General features: G+C 34.5%; 1 protein-coding gene across 4 annotated transcripts in view; it reads left to right on the top strand.

Annotated features, from left to right (window-relative positions):
* Positions 1 to 23085, top strand: part of RNGTT (RNA guanylyltransferase and 5'-phosphatase) — a 340094-nt gene that overhangs the window by 180065 nt on the left and 136944 nt on the right. For all 4 annotated transcript variants that reach the window (XM_025383641.1, XM_025383640.1, XM_025383643.1 and 1 more), the window contains one exon: positions 20240 to 20340. In XM_025383641.1, the coding sequence (XP_025239426.1) occupies positions 20240 to 20340 (101 nt within the window). The remainder of the gene's footprint in view (positions 1 to 20239; positions 20341 to 23085) is intronic.

Genomic DNA, 23085 nt, shown 5'->3' with positions numbered 1-23085 from the left:
CTCCTTGGTCCAACTGTGTTTGGTGCTAGTTACTTAAAACTTAGCAAGAAGTTTATTCTACTCTGTTACATGCATTATAATGAGTGAATTGAGGTTGAATAAAGGGTAGAAGATGTTAGTACTGTTGAAAAAACGAAGATATGTCTGTAGATATCTATAGATACCTACATATTTGAGACAGAGTCTTGCTTTGTCGCCCAGGCTGGAGTGCAGTGGCGCGATCTCGGCTCACTGCAATCTCCTTCTGCTGGGTTCAAGCATTTCTCCTGCCTCAGTCTCCCGAGTAGCTGGGACTACAGGCTTGTCCCACCACGCCTGGCTTATTTATTTATTTATTTATTTATTTATTTATTTATTTATGAGATGGAGTCTTGCTCTGTCACCCAGACTGCAATGCAGTGGCGCAATCTCGGCTCACTGCAACCTCCGCCTCCCGAGTTCAAGTGATTCTCCTGCCTCAGCCTCCTGAGTAGCTGGGACTACAGGCACACCCCACCATGCCCAGCTAATTTTTGTATTTTTAGTAGATACGGGATTTCACCATGTTGGCCAGGATGGTCTCCATCTCCTGACCTCGTTATCCACTGGCCTTGGCCTCCCAAAATGCTGGGATTACAGGCGTGAGTGTCATTAACACACTCGGCCTAATTTTGTGTATTTTTAATAGCGACGGGGTTTCACCATGTTGGCCAGGCTGGTCTCAAACTCCTGGTCTCAGGTGATCCACCCACCTCAGCCTCCCAAAGTGCTGGAATTGCAGGTGTGAGCCACCGTGCCCGGCCAAAAAGGAAGATATTTTGAATCCTAGCAAATTATTGAAGAATAGTGATACAAAAATACTATATTAAGATGATGATTCTATTGAGAACGAACTCCCAAAAACCAGCTTAGGAGAAAGTTTTATTGTTTAGCTCTTGATTTAATATTCTACTTTCAGAGACATAACCATGTAACACACTCATAATTGGACATTTTTACTTATTACTTTTTTTTACTCTTGTTTACTTATTACTTTTATAAGAAGGAAAAGTTAATCCGTGGTTTAATCAAGGAAATAAAGCTTAGAATATTTATGTTTATAAAGAAGTACCCTAATACCTTATTTTGACTAAGACACAGAGCAGTCATTAATCATCATGAAAGCCTGGATTCAGACAAAGTGGATTACATTACATTTACGGAATTATAGAACAGCAGAGGTTATCTAGTTCACTCACTGGTTTCAAAAAGATAAACTCCAGTGTTCTAGATTTCTGTGAAGTGCCTCAGGTGACTGCATGGAAAGATAGGTTACTAGGTCAGCATTCTGCTTCCATTGCAGTGCTGCTGATTTACTAATACTACTTTTATATATTGTACTTGTAGATGAGATTATGTTTTAAAAAGGGCTTTAGCTGCTAAGTAAATGATGTTTGAATCAACTGCTTTTTTGAAAGGTCGCCATCATCCCCTTTCGTTGAAAAATCAAGATACATTTTCACCCTTTTTTACTGGATCAGTTAGTGTTAGTCTATATTCTGTTCACTCTTTCTTGAAATACTTTCTTTTATGGCTTCTGTGACACCACATGCTCCTGATTCCTCGTAGTCTTTTGCCATCCTTTGCGGTCCCTTTCGAGCTCTTCGTCTTCTACCAGCCGTTGAAGTTTGGTGTTTCTCGGGACTCAGCGCAACAGATTTCATTCTTTCTCATGCCCTGCTCTTTTTCTAGTAATCTCATCCATACCTGTGACTTTAGTTCTTTTTTATCACATGTTACTCAGACTTCAGATTTCTATGTAAGCCCCAAAGTTGGTTATCTTATTGCCCACTCTGATGCTGCCTTTTGAATTTCTCAAAAACATCAGAAACACAATACAGACAGTTCCCAACTTACGATGGTTTGACTGACTATTTTTCTGGGGACAGTAATGCCATTGTAAGTTGAGAAGCATCTGCATATCAAAGACAAACTCTATCTCTGTTCCTGAAATGATCAAGTAAGCAGACATACAGACTGGTTCTTTTCCAGCATTTTCACCTCAGTTACTAAATGCAGTTACTTAAATCAGAAATCTAGCTGTCATCTTTGGCACCGTCCCCTCCTTCCTCTCCAAGTCTTTCTTTATCTTTTAAGTATCTCTTAAATTATTCCCTTTTTTCTCCATTGTTACTGCTACTACTCTAATCCAGTTTGTCCTTCATTGCCTCTTGCTGGAACCACTACAGTGGCATCCATTCTTGCCTTCTCTTCATTCCTTTTTTTTTGAAATGGAGTTTCGGTCTTGTTGCCCAGGCTGGAGTGCAGTGACGCGATCTGGGCTCACTGCAACCTCCGCCTCCTGGGTTCAAGCAATTCTCCTGCCTCAGCCTCCTGAGTAGCTGGGACTGCAGGCCCATACCCACTACACTCAGCTAATTTTTGTATTTTTAGGAGAGACGGGGTTTCACCATGTTGGCCAGGATGGTCTCGATCTCTTGACCTTGTGATCCACCCGCCTTGGCCTCCCAAAGTGCTGGGATTACAGGCATGAACCACCAAACCTGGCCCAATCTTTTCTTCTTTCCATATCCAGAGAGATCTTCCTTCATCTCTAGTTCTTTCTCCTTGTTTTCAGGTTAAAGACCAAAATTGGATTTGGAACCAGTTTACTTTTTTCTTTATCATATTTTGCCTTTTGGTTTCCCTGTGTGTTTTGCTGTTGATTCAAAAATAACGTTAATGTTTTTTATTTAAAGGTGGCTTAATTATATTATTCACAAACAGTGATGTAAACAATAATATAAATAGTTAGTCAGTTTGGATGCTATAACAAAATACCATAAACTGAGTGGCTTACAAACAACAGAATTTTATTTCTCATAGTTCTAGAAGCTGGGAAGTCCAAGATCAAGGTGTTGGCAGATTCAGTGTGTGGTGAAGGCCTGCTTCTTGGCTCATGTTGTGTCCCACACAGCAGAAGGGGCAAGGGAGCTTTCCTGGGTCTCTTTTCTAAGGGTAGGAGTCTCATTCATGAAGGCAGAGTCCTCTTGACTTAATCACCTTCCAAAGGCCCTACCTCCTAATACCATTACATTAGGGGGGTTAGGATTTAAACACTGGAGTTTTGGAAGGGACACACAAACATCAGTCTGTAGCACAGTGTTTTAAAAAAATTTGAAATATAACCTATACTTGACAAAAATACTTAAATATTTGAGAAAAATTTTGGTATTTTCTTCAAAAGGAAAAAATTATCTTTATTTTCAATATAAATCTATTTTCTTTCTAAGGTTTAAGATTCAAGCTTTCATCAAACAAATGATCATTTTAAAAAAGAACCACTATCAAATTGAATTTTCCATCTCATTATCAGCTTCTATAATAAACTATGTTTTATTAGACTCCTATCTATATGGTTTTCAGTTCTGCGATTACATTTCCATTTTGAATTGCTAATTTTTGGCCATTCATCACATAAAAATGAATATTTTAACATGATGATTTGGTATTTTAATATGCCGGTATTAGATCTTTTACATGATAGCTATTAGATTGTTTAATTTACAAAGTTGGTAGTAAAATTAAGTCTTATTTGTTTACTAGCTTTTATAAGTAGATTTTAGTGCGGATTTATGTAGCATATTAAATTTTTACATGTGGAAATAACATTAATTTTTAACCTTTTGAAAAATCAGCTTTGATTTTACTTTTATCATCTGGAGAAACTATGTTTCTAGACAAGAATTGTATGCCATTAATAATCTATCACTATGAAATAAAAACAGAATAGTAGATTGTATAATTTAAGTAAGAATAAAAATTTTGAAAGTGTTTTTGTTTTATATTTAGAAAAATGGCTTTTCTTGTTGTACCTACTAACTCTACTACGGTTAGTAAAACATAACTGTTTCTGTTGAGTCTAGAGTTATTTACTTTCAAACAGTAGAGATATAATTGTTTTTTAATGTTTTCCTCACTATTTTGATTTTCCTGTAAGGTGGGTCAGCTTGATTTTATGTATCTGGTATTCATCAGTTTGCGTAGAAATTTAGAGTCAGCTTTGATTTTAATATTGCATTCTTTTGAAATATTAATATTTTTATCAAATCTTTACTGCTGCCAGGTATATTGAATATTATGGATAGATTGTAAGATGAAAATTGGAATTAGCCTAATGCCTTGTCTTGAAGTACATGACGAATTAGAATGGTTTTCCTCTGTAGCAAGGATGTTACCATGGTGAGAGCTTCTGTTTCCATGACATTTGCTTGCATATTTTGATAGGTCTTCAATTGAAGAAGGGCTCTGTTTTCTGGCAGGCTGCAAAAGTGTCCTTCTATCTTTTCTCAAAATGTGTGATTTTTATTGAAAAATATAATTTTCCAGGGAATTGTAATAGCAAAGTGCCAAGAAAGAAAATGCACCTTATTTTAATTTTTTTTCCTTGTTCAACTTTTAGAGCACAGCAAAATATTCTTAGCTTGCTTTGTGTAAGGAAGAAAAAGGAAAACATCATTTTCAAGTTTTAAAAATAAATATTTAGTTTTTTTTGAATTTTGTTGGCAAAATAAACAGCTAGAGATGCATAATTTGTAATCAGTCTCAGCTAGATATAGATATATCTGTACAACTAAAAGGAATTGCTAATGATGATATATTGGTAGCAGAGAAAGGGGAAATATATAAATAAGGACTTCACAAAATGAAAGAAGTGGTGAATTCCTAGAGGGTAAATATACAGAATACCAAATCAGTTCTCATATAAATGATACATATTAAACACTTAATGAATTAGGGATAGTTCTTTTTATTAATAACTTATGTTTAAAGTTGAAACATTAATGGTAGATTTTAAAATTTGCATTTTACAGTGGTATAATTTTAATTTTTAAACTAGATAATACAATCACTTGGTTCAGAAATTTTAACATGTATTTAAAAAATACATAGAAGAAAGTCTCTCTCTCATACTTCTTCCCTAGTTTCTTTATCTATATAGAAGCAAATACAAATGTGTGAATACATTCTTTTTTTTTTTTTTTTTTTTTAATTTTTTTTAAATTTATTTATTATTATTATACTGTAAGTTGTAGGGTACATGTGCATAACGTGCAGGTTTGTTACATATGTATACTTGTGCCTTGTTGGTGTGCTGCACCCATCAACTCGTCATTTACATCAGGTATAACTCCCAATGCAATCCCTCCCCCCGCCCCCCTCCTCATGATAGGCCCCGGTGTGTGATGTTCCCCTTCCCGAGTCCAAGTGATCTCATTGTTCAGTTCCCACCTATGAGTGAGAACATGCGGTGTTTGGTTTTCTGTTCTTGTGATAGTTTGCTAAGAATGATGGATTCCAGCTGCATCCATGTCCCTACAAAGGACACAAACTCATCCTTTTTTATGGCTGCATAGTATTCCATGGTGTATATATGCCACATTTTCTTAATCCAATCTGTCACTGATGGACATTTGGGTTGATTCCAAGTCTTTGCTATTGTGAATAGTGCTGCAATAAACATACGTGTGCATGTGTCTTTATAGCAGCATAATTTATAATCCTTTGGGTATATACCCAGTAATGGGATGGCTGGGTCATATGGTACATCTAGTTCTAGATCCTTGAGGAATCGCCATACTGTTTTCCATAATGGTTGAACTAGTTTACAATCCCACCAACAGTGTAAAAGTGTTCCTATTTCTCCACATCCTCTCCAGCACCTGTTGTTTCCTGACTTTTGAATGATCGCCATTCTAACTGGTGTGAGATGGTATCTCATTGTGGTTTTGATTTGCATTTCTCTGATGGCCAGTGATGATGAGCATTTTTTCATGTGTTTGTTGGCTGTATGAATGTCTTCTTTTGAGAAATGTCTATTCATATCCTTTGCCCACTTTTTGATGGGGTTGTTTGTTTTTTTCTTGTAAATTTGTTGGAGTTCTTTGTAGGTTCTGGATATTAGCCCTTTGTCAGATGAGTAGATTGCAAAAATTTTCTCCCATTCTGTAGGTTGCCTGTTCACTCTGATGGTAGTTTCTTTTGCTGTGCAGAAGCTCTTTAGTTTAATGAGATCCCATTTGTCAATTTTGGCTTTTGCTGCCGTTGCTTTTGGTGTTTTAGACATGAAGTCTTTGCCCATGCCTATGTCCGAATACATTCTTATTTTCATTCCACTTTTTCATAAAGATAGCATATTATTTTACTTTTTGTTTACATATTGTTTGCTTTTCAGAATTTGTCCAGGTATATTTTTAATGTCTATTTTGTTTTTGTTAGTGCTCTGATTTTATCTAGGGAGATATATTGGAATCATAGCAAAAAGATAGGGGTTATTAATTGTTATCTCTTATCCCTTATGCTTATAGCAATTCCACGTTTTAGAAGGAAATATGTAAAAGCACACATTTTGTCTATGTAGGGTACGAAAATTGATTTTCCTTTTGTTGTCAAAGTTCAGTGATAACTTTAGTGGCTCTTTCCACTGATAGACCAATTCATTTTATAAGAGCTATAAACTGAAAGAGTCTCTAAAAAATATGTATTTATACATGCTATTTCTTCTGCCTGAGACTATTTTCTTTTTTATATTACTCCCATTTATCCTTGAACTATCAAGTTAGATGTGCTTCCTTGAGGAAGCCTGGTTGTCTAGCTGAGCTTGACTCTCCCCTGCCCCCACAGTATTCCCATTGGCCTCAATGCACTTAACATGTATGAATTTTTAGTTATTTTAAAAATTACTGTTTCTCTTACTAGATTGTAAGTACCATGAAGACAGTGACCATCTCTGTCTCATTCACAGTGATATTTTTAGTGCTTATAACAGTAGGGTGAATATTAAATACTGTGTTGTACATGTAGGCAATCTGAATGTCTTAGTTCCTTGATTCACTGTACCTTCTCTTGTAGCTACTTAACTCATCCTTATTGCCTGTGTAATTCTCAGCTTAAATTTTACTTTCCCTGGGAAACTTCTCTTTATGTTTTTGACTGTGTTAACATTTCATTTTCTCTGCTATTATAGCACTCTGAACTTCATATTTCATTAAATTCTTGACAGTTTTTTGTAACTGCTTATTATTTGTCTGAAACCCCCGTTATCTTTATCTTACTGGCCTCTAGCACAACTGGTTGACACAGTCTTAGCAGTTGATCAATAGATATTGGTTTAAAAAAAAAGAATGAATTCATACTTTAGATCAGTGGTTCTCAACTGGCATGATTTTACTTCCCAAATAACATTTGACAGTATGTGGGGACATTTTTTTATTATTTTGATTGGCCCATAGAGGCCAGGGATGCTGTTAAACCTCCTACATTGCACGGAACAGCCCCCACAACAAAGAGTCAACTGCCCCAACGTCAGTAGTATTGCTGTTAAACAACCCTGCGTTAGACGCTGGATTTCTTTGCTTTCTCCGTATTTTCTTAGATTTATAGATTTATAAATTTATAGGGCTTTTGAATGTACTTGAACAGATATCTTAACCATTTTGTCTTTTTTCTTTAAATTCTATGTTTTGTGACAATTTAACTTTTTTGACACGTAGAAATTGTATATATTTAGGGCATATAGCTTGATGTTTTGATGTACATTGTGAAATAATCACCACATTCCAGCTAGTTAACATCTGAGATTTCTGTCTACCTGCCATTTTTGTACCCTTTGACCAACATTATCCCATTTCTAGTTCCCTCCATTTCTGGGCAGCCACCATCCTAATCTCTGCTTCTATGAGTTTGACTAATTGAGATTCCATGTAAAAGTGAGATCATGCAGTATTTCTCTTTCTGGCTTATTTTTGCTTAGTGCAGTGCTCTCCAGCTCCATCCACATTACCACAAATGGCAGAAGTTACTTTTCTGGGGGTAAGGCTGAATAATATTCCATTATATATACACCACATTTTCTTTAACCATTCATCCATTGCAGGACATTTAAGTTGCTTCCATATCTTCGCTATTGTGCATAAAGCTGCAGTGAATGGGAGAGAGCAGATATCTCTTCATGATCCTGTTTTCAGTACTTCCAGATACATACTCAGAGGTGGGATTGCTGAATCATAGGGTGGTTCTGTCTTTAATTTTTTTGAGGAACCTCAATACTGTTTTCACTAATGGGCTGCACCAATTTACATTCTCACCAACAGTATACAAGGGTTCACTTTTCTCCATATCCTTGACAACACTTGTTATTTCTTGCCTTTTTGATAATAGGTATCCTCGTAAATGTGAAGTGCTGTCTTATTGAGGTTTTGATTTGCATTTTCCTGCTGATTAGAAGTGCTGAGATGCTTTTCAGTAGGCCTGTTGGCGATCTACATTTCTTGTTTTGAGAAGTGTCTATTCAGGACCCTTACCCATTTTAACAGGTTGTTTGTATTTTTAATATTGAGTTGTATGACTTCTTTATATATTGGATATTAACCCCGTGGATGTATAGTTTGCAGATATTTTTTTCTTATTTCATAGTTGACTTTTCACCTTGTTTGTTGTTTCTTTTGCTGTGCAGAAGGTTTTTAGTTTGATGTAGTCTCTCTTGTCTATTTTTGCTGTTGCCTGTGCTTTTGGTGTTATATCCAGAAAATAGTTGCCAAGACCAATGTCAAGAATTTTTTTTGTTGTTGTTTTTTTCTAGGAGTGTTACAGTTTCCATTTTTGTGTTTAAATGTTTAATCCATTTGAGTTGATTTTTGTGTACGGTGTGCACCTTTTTTTCTTTCCATTCGCCCCATACAATGTGGTAGTTAGTATATATTTTGGAATCTGGAATAAAATACTTGGGTTCAAATATCTTTTCTGCCAATTTCTTTATGACTCTGTTTTGTGAGCCATGAGAAAAAGGTACCACGTTAGATTCACCTACCTCATGGAGCTATTTTGAGAATAGTTATTTAAGAGAAGTCAAATCAGTAACTGGTGAAAAGCAAAAACCCAGTCGATGTTAGCCCTTAGATGTTATTACTGCCTTTATTATTCTGTGTAAAGGGCATAGGAGGGGATAAAACTAGAGAAGATGAATAAGGCTAGATAAGCGGGCAGAGGGGAGGTGGTCTTTGGTTGTTAGGTTGAGAAGCTTGTATTATTTTCAGTAAATCATCTAACCAGATGGATTCAGAATCAGTTGTATTTGATAGGACCTGTTGATAATAGGGATAAGAATTAAGTTGATCACAGTAGCCTGGGTGAAAAAGTATTAGAGGTAATTGGTGGAATATGGAACTGGTAGAGACTGCATCAAAGATGATTAGAGAGTTTTGAACCTTTCTGGTTAGGAGCATTATGTTAATCAGAAATGGAAATCAGAATGGAGATGAACTAGTTTTTTGTTTAAGAATATAAATGATTCAGTTTTAGATTTAAAACTTTAGGCTGCCTTTAGGATATTAATGAATAAGCCAGTGCCTGACATACTTTTATTTGGGAGAAAGTTAGGATGAGAGATGAATTGGGAGTAATTTTCATTGTGAGTATATTTGGAGTGTTAGAGGAGTGGATTCTTTATAATGTGTAATAGTGAAAAGGCAAATAATAGATTCTTGAAGAATGTGCGTTCGTAATTGATTCCATTGTTTTACTGTCTCTAGCAGCATTACTGTCTAGGATTTCTAAAGTTTTCTTTAAAAATAAATGCTGTAATAAAACTAATACTATAGTGAGGACAGGGATCTTTCTTAGCTTCAGATGTGATCTTTGTGAAGAAGGCATTGTGTCTCAGGTTTTACTGTTGAATCTGGTGATAACTACTCACATTTTACTGGTGGAAATAATAGAGTAACATAAGCCTGCAAGGTGTTTTTGGATATCTTTGGTCTAGATATCCTGTTTTAGGCAAGCAAAATGCTATTATTGCATTTTTACAAATGAGATAGATGAAGCCCACTTTGAACTTGCTTAAAATAATTACGTTAGTAGAGGCAAAGAGGGACTAAATATGTTGCTCCTTTGCCGTTACTACTGCTAGCTTCATTTGCATCAGGGTTTCTCAACCTTGGCACCATTGACATTTTGGGCTAGATAATTCTTTGTTGTGGGCAGCTGCCCTGTGCTTTGTAGGATGTTTAGTAGCATATCTAGCCTTTAACCACTAGATGGCAGTAGCACTCCCTCCCCACCTCTTTTTCAACCAAAAATGTCTCCATGCATTGCCAAGTATCCCTTGGAGGCAAAATCTCCCCTAGTCGAGAACCAGTGCTTTACACTACAAATATATATCACGTATACCTCCAGTTAGCGTCCTCACCACCTTAGTTTTACAGACTTCTCTTTGGCATATAGCCATCTTCTACCTCTAAGCCAGGTTCTGTTTTCATCTGGTCAACATTTTTCTAAGCATCTTATTTTGCTACCTGACGTTTACATGTATTATATTTTTGACTTTAAGATGGCAATGGATATCTTGGGTTATACTGGTAATTACGTTTACACCTAATATATCCCCACGGTTTTTTTTTGACGGCTCACCTGATACAATCAGATTTATTTCTATAAACTAAGTATTGTATTTGTCAGTTAACGATAGCTCTGATAATTATTTTAAACTAGATACATGCTGATAAATTGAATTATATTACTCTGACTATACACAGGAACATGTAGAATGAAAGGGTGTTTTTATATCCTTGTTTATAGTTCAGCAAGATTCTGTATTTCAAGTTTGATAAATCATAAATATTTATTTCTAAAAGGCTTATTCAGTTCCTGTATTTATAATGTATTTGCTCTTGTTATTTTGGGGATCATGAAAAAAGGATTATTTGGTAGTGATTTATATATATAATCTTTCATAAATATTATTAGCTTGTTTCATAATCTCAGATACTTCATTTTTCAATTAAATATGCCTGAGACAGATATTTTTGTAGTAAGTTTTAAATTCTATATTTTTAATTATTTTATTCAAGTATTCGAGCATTTTACTAGGTGTTTTATAGGCACAAAATTGATATGATTTTTGCTAAAGTAGAATTACATTCTAATGGGTATTTCAGTATATTTTACTCATAGAATCTGTGTCATTGTTGAATCTACATTCTGTAACTGGGAGCTATAGTATTTTAAAAATACCATTTTCTAATACCATCAATTAATTAATTAATTTAGAAAATTAATTAATTTAGAAAATTAATTAATTAATTTAGAAAATTAATTAATTTAGAAAATTAATTAATTAATTTAGAAAATTAATTAATTTAGAAAATTAATTAATTTAGAAAATTAATTAATCTGAGACAGAGTCTCACTCTATTGCCCAGGTTGGCATGCAGTGGCGTGATCTCGACTCACTGCAACCTCCGTCTTTCAGGTTCAAGCAATTTTCCTGCCCCAGCCTCCCAAGTAACTGGGACTACAGACATGTGTCACCATGCCCAGCTAATTTTTGTATTTTTAGTAGATACGGTGTTTCATCATGTTGGCCAGGCTAGTCTTGAACTCCTGACCTCAGGTGATCCGCCCGCCTTGGCCTCCCAGAGTGCTGAGATTACAGACGTGAGCTACTGCTCCTGGCACCATTTTCTAAAATTTTTTAATCTTTAATTTTCATAAAGGTGCTTTGAAGTTCCTAATAATATCAAGTCTAGTATTCCAAATTAATATGAATGATTTGGTGTGCATTGAGATGAGGAGTTACTTAAGTTTCTGAATTATTGCTGTGTAAAAACAGAAGAGTTGATACGTGTTTTCTTATTACACAAAATTGAGTCTTGATTTACAGGCAAGAGAATGTGAATGATATTTAATATCTATTATACAAATAAAATTACATATTAAAGCTTTTTAGATTTCATCATTAGGTACCTATTAGGAGATATTTGAAAACTATACTATCATTCAACTTTTCTAGATTTAATAACTTAGATTGATATTGGTTTCTAAGTGGCCTTGTAGTCACTTATATAAACAAGTCGGAAGCGGAACTAAACGATGATTTGTCTGTAAATATGAAATTTCCTTGGCAGAGGTTGCAAATGTGGTGGGATGTGCATAGTGTGTTTCAAGCTACACAAACTTACTCTTTTTCTTGAGCCCATTCACTCTTGCTGACACTCCTTTCTCCCTTACTTTTTTTGACCCTTTACTACTATAATGAGCCACTGTTACTTAAAGGCCTGTGACTTTTCTGCCAAATAAGGTTTACTAGGAAAATGACTATATTTTATCAGATTCTCTTCATTAATGGGTTGACAATGGGAAAATTTTGCAGTTTCAACGTTCCAAAAAAACTTACACTGAAAGCCAGTCTAAAGAGATTTATTTGTGATTATCCTAAAGTATATATGTTACCTAAATAAATCTCTCAGGGCAAATATATGGAATAAAATTTCCACTGAAAAATTATATATTTGATTTTATACTTACTCATGCTTCAATACAAAACTTGAGGGAAAATAATGTGCATTATTTTCTTACACGTGGCACAGTTAAAAGGTGTTTCCTATCAATTCCAATGATTTTTCTTTCTTAGCAAAACAAGTTATATTGGATTGTCATTGTATGGACTTCGTTTGAAATAAGCCATCCTGTGATTATGATTTTTGCAGTTTTAAATAATTTATAAAAATCCGTTTGAGCTGGGTGCAATGGATTGTACCCTTCATCTCAGCTACTCAGGAGGCTGTGATGGGAGAATTGCTTGAACTCAAGAGTTCAAGGCTGCAGTGCTTTGACTGCACCTGTGAATAGCCACTGCATCCCAGCTTGGGCAAGATAGCAAGACTCCATATCTAATTTAAAAAATTAAATTAAAAATTTGTTAGAATGCAATTTAACTTGGATAATTAAAAAATATTAATATTGAGAAACTTAGCAATTTTTCCTTCCTAAGTATTTTTCTCATAATATGGGCCCACCCTCCATAATGCACACACTGAAGGGGGAGACTTGCTTCTCCTTTAGCACATCGTATATTTTTCTACTCCTGTGTTTTTGCTCATGTTTACTTCATGCTGCAAATCTACATGAGTGAATATTACCCATCCTTCAAGGCTTACAATGTTCATTCCTTTATAATCAATTTTAAGACACTCAGGTAATACCTTTTCTTTTTTTGCTATGTACTTAGAATACATTTAAAATCCCCAAGTGAGATTTATCCCTGGGTCACAAGGTTGGTATAAACATATGCAGATCAATCAATATGATATACCACATTAACAGAATAAAAGCTAAAACCACATGACCATCTCCACAGATTCATACAAAGCATTTGGCAAAGTTCAACATCCTTTATGACAAAAACTTCCAATAAAATAGGTATAGAAGAAAATTTTCTCAACACAAAGGCCATTTATGAAAAGGCCTTAGCTAGCATCATAATTAATGGGGAAGAACTAAAAGCTTTTCCTGTAAAATCCGGTACAAGGCAAGGATTCCCCTTCTTGGTGCTTCTATTCAACATAATACTGGAACTACTAGCAAAAGCAATCAGGCACGAAAAAGAAATAAAAGGCATCTAAAACGGAAAACAAGTAGTTTATCAATGCTTGCAGATGACATGATCCTATATGCAGAAAAAGACTGTTATATAAAAAAAAAAAAACCTGTTAATTTAGTAAAGTTGTGGGATGCAAAGTCAACACACAAAAATCAGTTACATTTCTCTGCACCAATCAATCACAGCCTGTCTGAAAAGAAAGTGAAGAAAACAATCTCGTTTACAATAGCATCAAAAAGAATAAAATACCTAGGAATAAATTTAACCAAGATGGAAGAAATTGAAGATGATACAAATAAATGGAAAGATAGACCATGTTAATGAATTGGAAGATTTACATTGTTAAGATGTCCATACTACCCAAAGAGATATACAGATTCAGTGCAATCCCTCTCCAAATACCAATGACATTTTTTACAGAATTAGAGAAAAACAATTCTAAAATTTGTAGGGAACTAAAAACCCTGAAATAGCCAAAGCAGTTCTGAGACAGAAGAACAAAGTTGGAAGCATCACACTTCCTGGTTTCAAGTTATATTACTAAGCTCTAGTAATTAAAACAGTGTAGTACTGACATAGAAACAGACACATAGACCAATGGACCAGAATAGAGGGCCCAGAAATAAGCCCAAGCATATATGTTCAACTAATTTTTGACATGGGTACCAAGAATACACCATGGGGAGAAGATAATCTTTTCAGTAAATGATGCTGGGGAAACTTGAATATCCACATACAAAAGAATGAAACTGGACCCTTATACCATATCCAAAAATCCACTTAAAATAGATCAAATACCTAACTGTAAGACTTGAAACTGTAAAACTCCTAGAAGAAAATATAGTGGAAAAGCTCCTTGATGTTGGTATTGGCAGTGATCTTTTTGATGTTACATCAATAGCTCAGGCAACAACAGCAATAATAGACAACTGGGACTACAGGAAACTAAAAAACTTCTGCACAACAGAGGAAACGATCAACAAAATGAAAAGGTAGATTGGGTGAAAATATTTGCAAAGCACATATCTGATGGGGGATAATATCTATAATATTAAAGGAATTTACAACTTGGTAGCAAAAAACAAAACAAAAATAAGGACTTGAATAGACTTTTTTTTTTTTTTTCCCAAAGAAGCCATAAAAGTGGTCAACAGGTGGCCGGGCATGGTGGCTTATGCCTGTAATCCCAACACTTTGGGAGGCCAAGGCGGGTGGATCACCTGAGGTCAGGAGTTCAAGATCAGCCTGACCAACATGGAGAAACCCCGTCTATACTAAAAGAAAAAAATTAGCTGGGCGTGCTGGCACATGCCTGTAATCCCAGCTACTTGGGAGGCCGAGGCAGGAGAATCACTTGAGCCTGGGAGGCGGAGGTTGCAGTGAGCTGAGATCGTGCCATTGCACTTAAGCCTGGGCAACGAGAGGGAATCTCCATCTAAAAAAAAAAAAAAAAAAAGGTCAACAGGTGTATGAAAAGGTGCTCAACATCACACAATCACAGGGAAATGAAAATTAAAACCTCATTGAGATATTACCCCATGCATATTAAAATGGCTATTATCGAAAATACAAGAGATGACATACAAAATAGTTGGTGAAAGTGTGGAGAGTGAGGGTGTTCCACTGTTGGTAGGAAAGTAAATTGGTACAACCATTATGGAAAACAGTATGGAGGCTCCTCAAAAAATTAGAAACCTATTATATGACTCAGCAGTTCCTCTGAGTATATACCAAAAGAAATGAAATTAGTACCTCATAGAGATATGTATACTCTCATGTTCATTATAGCATTATTTGCAACAGCCTACATATGGAAACCACCTAAATGTCCTTCAGTGAGTCAATGAATTAAGAAATTATGGTATATTTATGCAACAGAACATGATTCAGGCTTAGAAAAAAAGATCTTGTCATTTATAACAACATGGATGGAGCTGGGGGGCATTGTACTAAGCAAGATAAGCCAGACACAGAAGGAGAAATGGTGTGTGATTTCACTTACATGTGGAATCTCAAAGAGTTGAGTACACAGAAACAGAATGCAAAAAACACCTATTATTAAGCTACTTGGTTAATAAGCTCTTTTAAATGGGGGAGAAACAAACCCAGTTGGTAACTTATTAGTAACAACTTTTGATTATAGGTGATAAACTAATTCTGTACCTCCTTACTGTAATTGAAACAGATATAAATTACTCTGTCAGTTCTAACTGTACAGTCTTCTGTGGTTAGAAGTATGAAAAAATTAGCAAGCTCAGGTCAGAGGGAGAGCTATGCTTTTTGTCCTCCCTCTCAATTGTGGGTATTCAGAGGGATTTGTTTTGTTGAAACTAGAAGGTACTGTTCAGGACTAGGAAGAAGGTTACCAGTGCTGGGGGTGGGGGAATTGGGGAGATGTAGGTTAAAGAGCACAAATTTGCAGTTAACATAGGCTGAATAAGTCTGGAGGTCTAATGTACAGCACAGTGACTGTACTTAATAATATTATTTTATATAGTGGAAGTTTGCTAAGAGAGTAGATTTCAGATGTTCTTGACACACATGTACGCACATACAAAGTAACTGAGGAGATGGATAATGTTAATTTGCTTTACCATGGTAATCATTTCACTATGTATATCAAACATTGTGTTATAATGTTATATGCTTTACATATCAAAAAATTTCAGTTAGTTTTTCATTCTGTTGAGTAAATGCATTCCAATTAGGATACCTATAAAGTGAATATACAAATGTATCGATTAGTGTGATTTATTTATATTTACATATTATATGCATTAGAAAGCTATAATGCTGAGTAACACAATTATTTACAAAGCTTTTGTTTATTAAAATAATTTTTGTAATCTCTAATTACATGGACAGTGTTGTACAACCATCTCCACTATTTCCGAAACCTTTTCATCATCCCAAACAGAAATCATTTAACCACTAAGCAGTAACTTCCATTTTCTTCCACACTGTAGCCCTGGGCGACCTCTAATCCATTTTTGGTCACCATGATTTTTTTCTATTTTAAATATTTCATGGAAGTGGAATCATAGCAATATTTTCCTTTTGTGTCTGGCTTATTTCACTTAGCATAATGCTTTTGAGGTTCATCCATTTGGTAGCACGTATCAAAACTTCATTCCTTTTTATATTTGGATAATGTATATGTATACAACCTTTTGTTTATCTGCTCACCTGGTGATGGAAACTCATATTGTCTTTACCTTTTAAGTTTTGTGAAGAATGCTTCAATGAACATTGACATACAAGTGTCTGTTTGAGTAGCTGTTTTCAGGTTTTTGCAGTGTGTACTTAGAAATGGAGCTTCTGGGTCATGTGGTAATTCTGTGTTTGGCTTTTTGAGGAACTGTTAACCTTTTATCTATAGTGGCTGCACCATTTTACCTTTGTAACAGCAATGTGCATGTTCTGATTTATCCACATTCTCACCAACACTTGTTACTTTCTGTTTATTTTTAAAATTATAGTCACTCTAGTTAGTGTGAAGTGGTATCTCCATTTGATTTTGATAGCATTTGTTTAATGATTAATGATAGTGAATATCTTTTCATGTGCTTATTGGCCATTTGTATATCTTCTTTGGAGAAATGTTTATTCAAGTCTTTTGACTTTTAAATTTGTGTTTTTTTTTTTTTTTGCTGTTGTTAAGTTGTATCCATTTTAACAGTATATTCTGTGTATAAATAGGTACATATCCAGATTTATATCAGATGTATAATTTGCAAACATTTTCTCCCATTCTATAGGTTGTCTTTTCACTTTCTTGATAATATTCTGTCATGCACAAAGGTTTTTAATTTTGATTAAGTCCAAACTTTGTAGTTTTTCTTGTTTCTTATGCTTGTTTCTTATGCTTTTCTTGTTGCTTATGCTTTTAGTGTCAAAACTAAAAATATACTGCTAAATCTAAGATCGCAAAGCCTTTATTTTCTTCTAAGACTTTTATGGTTTTACATGTTATATTTAGGTTGTTTATTCATTTTTTGTTAATTTTTGTATATGGTATGAGGTAGGCATTCAATTTCTTAGTTTTGTATGTGGAAAACCAGCTGTCCCACCTCTCTTTCTTAAAGAGAGTATTCTTTCCCTCATTGAATGGCCTTGGCATCCTTGTGGAAAGGAAATCAATTTGCTATAGATGTATGACTTTATTTATGTACTCTTAATTCTATTCTGTTGGCCTTTGTGTCTGTCTTTATGCCAGTACCACCTGTTTTGATTACTGTAGCTTTGTAGTAAGTTTTGAAAAGTAAAAAGTGTGACTCTTTCAATTTTTTTCTTTTTTCAAGATTGTTTTGACTCTTTAAGCCTCTTGAAATTTCATGGGAATTTGAAGAGCACATTTTCATTTCTGTGGAAAACGCTGTTGGAATTTTCATAGAGATTGCATTGAATCTGTAGATTGTTCTGGGAGTATTGACATCTTAACACATTAAGTCTTCCTATCCATGAACATATGATGTCTTTCCATCTTTTTTTTTTTTTTTTAAAGAAATCAATGTTTAGTATACAGATGATTCACCTTGGTTAAATTAATTCCTACATATTTTTTCCTCTAGATACTATTGCAGTTTTTTTTTTTTTTTTTTCTAAAGACAGAGTTTCACTCTGTTGTTCAGGCTGGAGTTCAGTGGTAGGATCATGGCTCACTATAACCTTGACCTCCCAGGCTCAAGCAGTTCTCCCACCTCAGCTTCTTAAGGAGCTGGGACTACAGGCATGTGCCACTATATTTGGCTAATTATTAAAATTTTGTAGAGATAAGGTCTTACTTTCTTGCCCAGGCTGATCTCGAACTCCTGGGCTCAAGCTGTCCTCACACCTCCGCCTCCCAAAGTGCTGGAATTACAGGCGTGAGCCACCGCGCCTAACCCTATTGTAAGTTTTTAAAAATTTCCTTTCCATTTTTTCTCTTCTGATTTTTATTGGTGGTATATAGAAGCAAAACTGAATTTTTGTGGTGATAATTTCACCAAAAATAGTAAATTATTAGGCATAAATTTAACAAAAGCCATGCAAGATCTCCATACTGAATACTACAGAACATTGTTAAGATTCATTTAAGGATGAATAAATGGAGAGATTTACAGTGTTTATGAATCAGAAGATTCAATTTGATTAAGATGTCATTTCTTCCCTAACCTATTGATTGATTCAGTGTAATCCTCATTATAATCTCAGCAGGCTTATTTTTCATAGAAATTGGCAAACTGATTTTAGAATTTATGTGGAAATGTAAATGCTACCTTAGCTAAAAGTGTTTTGAAAAAGAAGAATAAAGTTTGAGGACTTACACAGCCTGTTTTCAAAATGTATAAAGTTATAGTAATTGAGACTATTCTGTTAGCAGGAAGAAAGACATATATGTCAATACAGCAGATTAGTAAGAAAAGAAATGTGTGTGTGTATATATATATATTTATATATACACAGTCCTGTGCTTCATACCATAGAAATTAATAAACCTGAAGTGGTTTGTATACCTAAAAATAAGAGCTAAAACTATAAAACTGGTCTAAGAAAACATAGTAGAAAATTGTAATGACTTTAAGAAAATATTCCTTAAATAGGTCACAAGAAGCACAAATTATATAATTTTTAAATGGATAATTTTGACATTACTAAAATAAAGAACTTTAGTCTTCAAAAGAAATTGTTTAGAAAATGAAAAAGCCAAAGACTGGTAGAAAATATTTGTAATATATATATCCAACCAAGACTATTTATTTAGGATATATAAGTAACTTCTTACAAGGCAGTAATGAGTCAAACAGCTCAGTGAAAACAAGAGTAAAAGATTTGAACAGACACTTCACCAAAGAAGGTATAGATAGCAATAAACAAAAGAAAAGATCTTCACTATCTTTGTACCATTAGAGAAATGCCAATTAAAATGGTGAGACACACACTTTAGAAAGGCTAAATTAAGAAGACTGACAGTGCCTCGTCTAAGGTGGATACAGAGCAAGTGGACCTCTCATTCATTTCTGTTAGGAATAGAAAATGTTACAGTTTGACAGTTCTTGCAAAGCTAAACATGCATTTGCCACGTGATACAGTCATTCCACTCTCCTAGTTATTTACCCAAGAGTTAGGAAAACATGTCAATGTTTTGGCAACATCATTCACGATAGCCAAAAACTGGAAACAACCCAGATATCCATCACCTTGTAAATGTGTAAATAATTTGTGGTATATACATACAACGAAATCCTAGTCAGCAATGAAAAGGAACACACTACTAATACATGCACCGGGATAGATTCATCTCAAAAATCTGATGTAAAGTATTTCTTTATTTTTTATTTTTAAAGTATTTCTTATGTAGGTACAACTATAGTCGTAGAAAACAGATCACTGTTGCCAGAATGCTGGGGGAGGGAATTGACTGCAAATGTTAGCAGGAAACTTTTTCAGGTCCTTGAAACGTTCAATATCATGATTTTGGTCATAGTTACGTAACTATATAAATTTGTCAAGATTTGTTGGTTAATTTTATTCATTATAAATTATCCCTCCGTAAAGCTGAACAAGAAAAAAAGCATTTTAAAAAATCAAGCTTCTTTTAAGTCATAGAAAGCTTGGATAGAATCACTGGTTTTATTCTTTTTCTGGACTTTCACAAACAAGGGTCTACATGTCTTTGGTAGGAAAAGAAGAAAGGTAATCAATAAGAAGGTAGCTATCTAGCCTCAGGTGTTGGTTGAAGATTAAAATTATGTTTAGAAAAGAAGTAATTTTGCCTAATAAAAAGTTACATTAGGTTTAATACATTGAATATTTAATATTTAGCTTCTTAGTAATGATTGTCATCATTTTAATTGGCTTTAGAAATATAAACCTGGTCGATGTGATGATATTTTGAAATGGAAGCCTCCCAGTCTGAATTCTGTGGATTTTCGTCTAAAAATAACAAGAATGGGAGGAGAAGGGTAAGTATGCACTTTTGTACTTTTTGCATGAAATAATACTGTTTGTGTAAGGCTTCACCTTTTACAGGGTATTTCATGTATACTTCACAATACTTTAAAGAAAGAAATGAAAATACTTTATTTTACAAAATATTTTACATATACTTATACATTAATCTCATTTTCAGAGATTACTCCTTTGACCTGTATCAGCTAACATTTTGCAGTTTCCTTTAAACTTTACTGATCTTTGTTTTAAAATCATTTTTCATTCATATAATATATTATTATATTAATAATAGCAATATAAAAGTTAATAATATTAAAAAATGAACTTTGGCTGGGCGCGGTGGCTCACGCCTCTAATCCTAGCACTTTGGGAGGCCGAGATGGGTGGGTTGCTTGAGCTCAGGAGTTTGAGAGTAGCCTGGGCAACCTGATGAAACTCCCTCTCTACCAAAAATACAAAAATTAGCTGGGCTTGGTGGCACATGCCTATGATCCCAGCTACTCGGGAGGCTGAGGTGGGAGGATTGGTTGAGCCTGGGAGGCAGAGGTTGTAGTGAGCTGAGATTGCACCCTGCTGCACTCCAGCCTGGGTGACAGAGTGAGACCTCATTCCACCTCACCGCCCCCCCCAAAAGAACTTTGTTAAATTGCAAAGTGAAAATTTTACTAAATTTTGAGATTTTACTAAAAAATAATTCTGTTATATGAATTATAGATCTAGATATAAGATGATCATTGGTATTATAATTAAGCATATCAAAATAAGTCTTTTTTACTTTGAAGGAAATTACTTCATGTTTGCATTTGCAGAGCAAATATTTTCTATACTTTTGTAGGGTAAGGGCTTAACTGTTGACTTTCATTAAGGTTTTTCATAATGTTTATTAAGTGTTAATTTTTTAATTTATTGGTTAATCTTCCTTTTATGACTTTTTTGGTTGCTATCTTAGTATACAAGATGCTTTAGCATGAATATTTTGAACATTTTTCCAAAGCCTTGTTTTTATTTCACTTTTGTTCTATAAATTTTTAAGTATCTTGTCTAAGTAAATACATTACAACAAAATAAGAAATCCTTATTCAAGGAAATCAGAAAGAGAGAGTAAATAGGATAATACTAACAAAGAAATTACAGCTTACCAGTGTATCCTGTGAAATTTTTACTTATCAAAGGTAAAGCACAGATAGCATTTTTGCTAGCTGATGGAACAGGGGATATATGGAGTCCAGACTCCAAAAGATTAAAATATTTTAAGAAACTATGCATTATCAAAGAGAGAAAACTCTGCATTGTGGTGAATCTTAAGTGAAAAGGTGGGTTTAATAAAGCGTGTGGATATTCGTTTTCAAACAGTAGGGTATTTAATATTTTATTTTAGGCTGGGTGTGGTGGCTCATGCCTGTAGTTCCAGCACTTTGGGAGGCCAAGGTGGGAGGATCACTTGAGGCCAGGAATTTGAGACCAGCCTGGGCAACAAAAGGAGACCCTGTTTGTAAGACAAACAAAAATTAGCCTGGTATGGTGGTGCATGCTTGTGGTTCCAGCTACTTGGGAGCAAGACTTTGTCTCAAAAAAAAAAAAAAAAAAAAAAAAGAAAAGAAAAACACACACACACTATCCCTAAATGTTTGTGGCTTAATTTACGATTGGGACTTAATGGCAAAAAATTGTTACAACAATTATCTGGAACCCCCAAGAATATATTGAACTCTATATAGAGTCTGATTATAATCTGAGGATAGATAAATTTGAGACTATAGGAATAGGTGGAATACACGCACGTGAATGACTTTCAGGATAATTTCAAAAATATCTTTCTCTTATCTAAACATTGAATAAATATTGATATGTTAAACTCAAGATTAGCCCAGTGTACAGATTTTCTCAGTTGCCAGTCAAATGTGGGACTGTTCATCACTAATCGTGCAAGTTGGGTGTAGGCTTGATATGTTCTTCTGAAAGTGCCTTATAGAAGACCATCTCGCTATTAGAAAAATGGAGGCTAAGGAACTAATTCTAGTGGGGCTACACTTGTTTTATTTTGTTTTGTTTTTTTGACACAAGTGAACACAGTTCTTTGAAAAATAAGACTTCAAAGATGAAGTAAAATTTGTTAAACTGCTTCATTACTAAATCTTCTATTTTTCTTAATGCTATATTTATATTTGGTTAAAGAATATAGACTCTTGGATTGTTTCATTAGGTTTTTAAAAAATTGCTTACTTTTGCCTTTTACAGTCATAATTCTTAGTGGCACTTAAAGGCTTCATGAGGCTAAACATAGAATACTCATTTCTCTAGCAGTAAAAAGTGTTACTTTTTCTTGTAATTTCCTATTGTAATTAAACATAGCATGATGTAATTCAGTTTAGTAGTCTGTCGTCCTAGTTTTGCTTTTTTTCATAGTATGTTTTTATTTATTATTTATTTATTTATTATTATACTTTAAGTTCTAGGGTACATGTGCATAACATGCAGGTTTGTTACATATGTATACTTGTGCCATGTTGGTGTGCTGCACCCATCAACTCGTCATTTACATCAGGTATAACTCCCAGTGCCATCCCTCCCCCCTCCCCCCTCCCCATGATAGGCCCCGGTGTGTGATGTTCCCCTTCCCGAGTCCAAGTGATCTCATTGTTCAGTTCCCACCTATGAATGAGAACATGCGGTGTTTGGTTTTCTGTTCTTGCGATAGTTTGCTGAGAATGATGGTTTCCAGCTGCATCCATGTCCCTACAAAGGACACAAACTCA

This window comes from Theropithecus gelada, chromosome 4 (genome assembly GCF_003255815.1).
Source record: "Theropithecus gelada isolate Dixy chromosome 4, Tgel_1.0, whole genome shotgun sequence".
In the NCBI taxonomy this organism is placed as follows: domain Eukaryota; kingdom Metazoa; phylum Chordata; class Mammalia; order Primates; family Cercopithecidae; genus Theropithecus; species Theropithecus gelada.
This window is presented reverse-complemented; position numbering and strand designations above follow the sequence as displayed.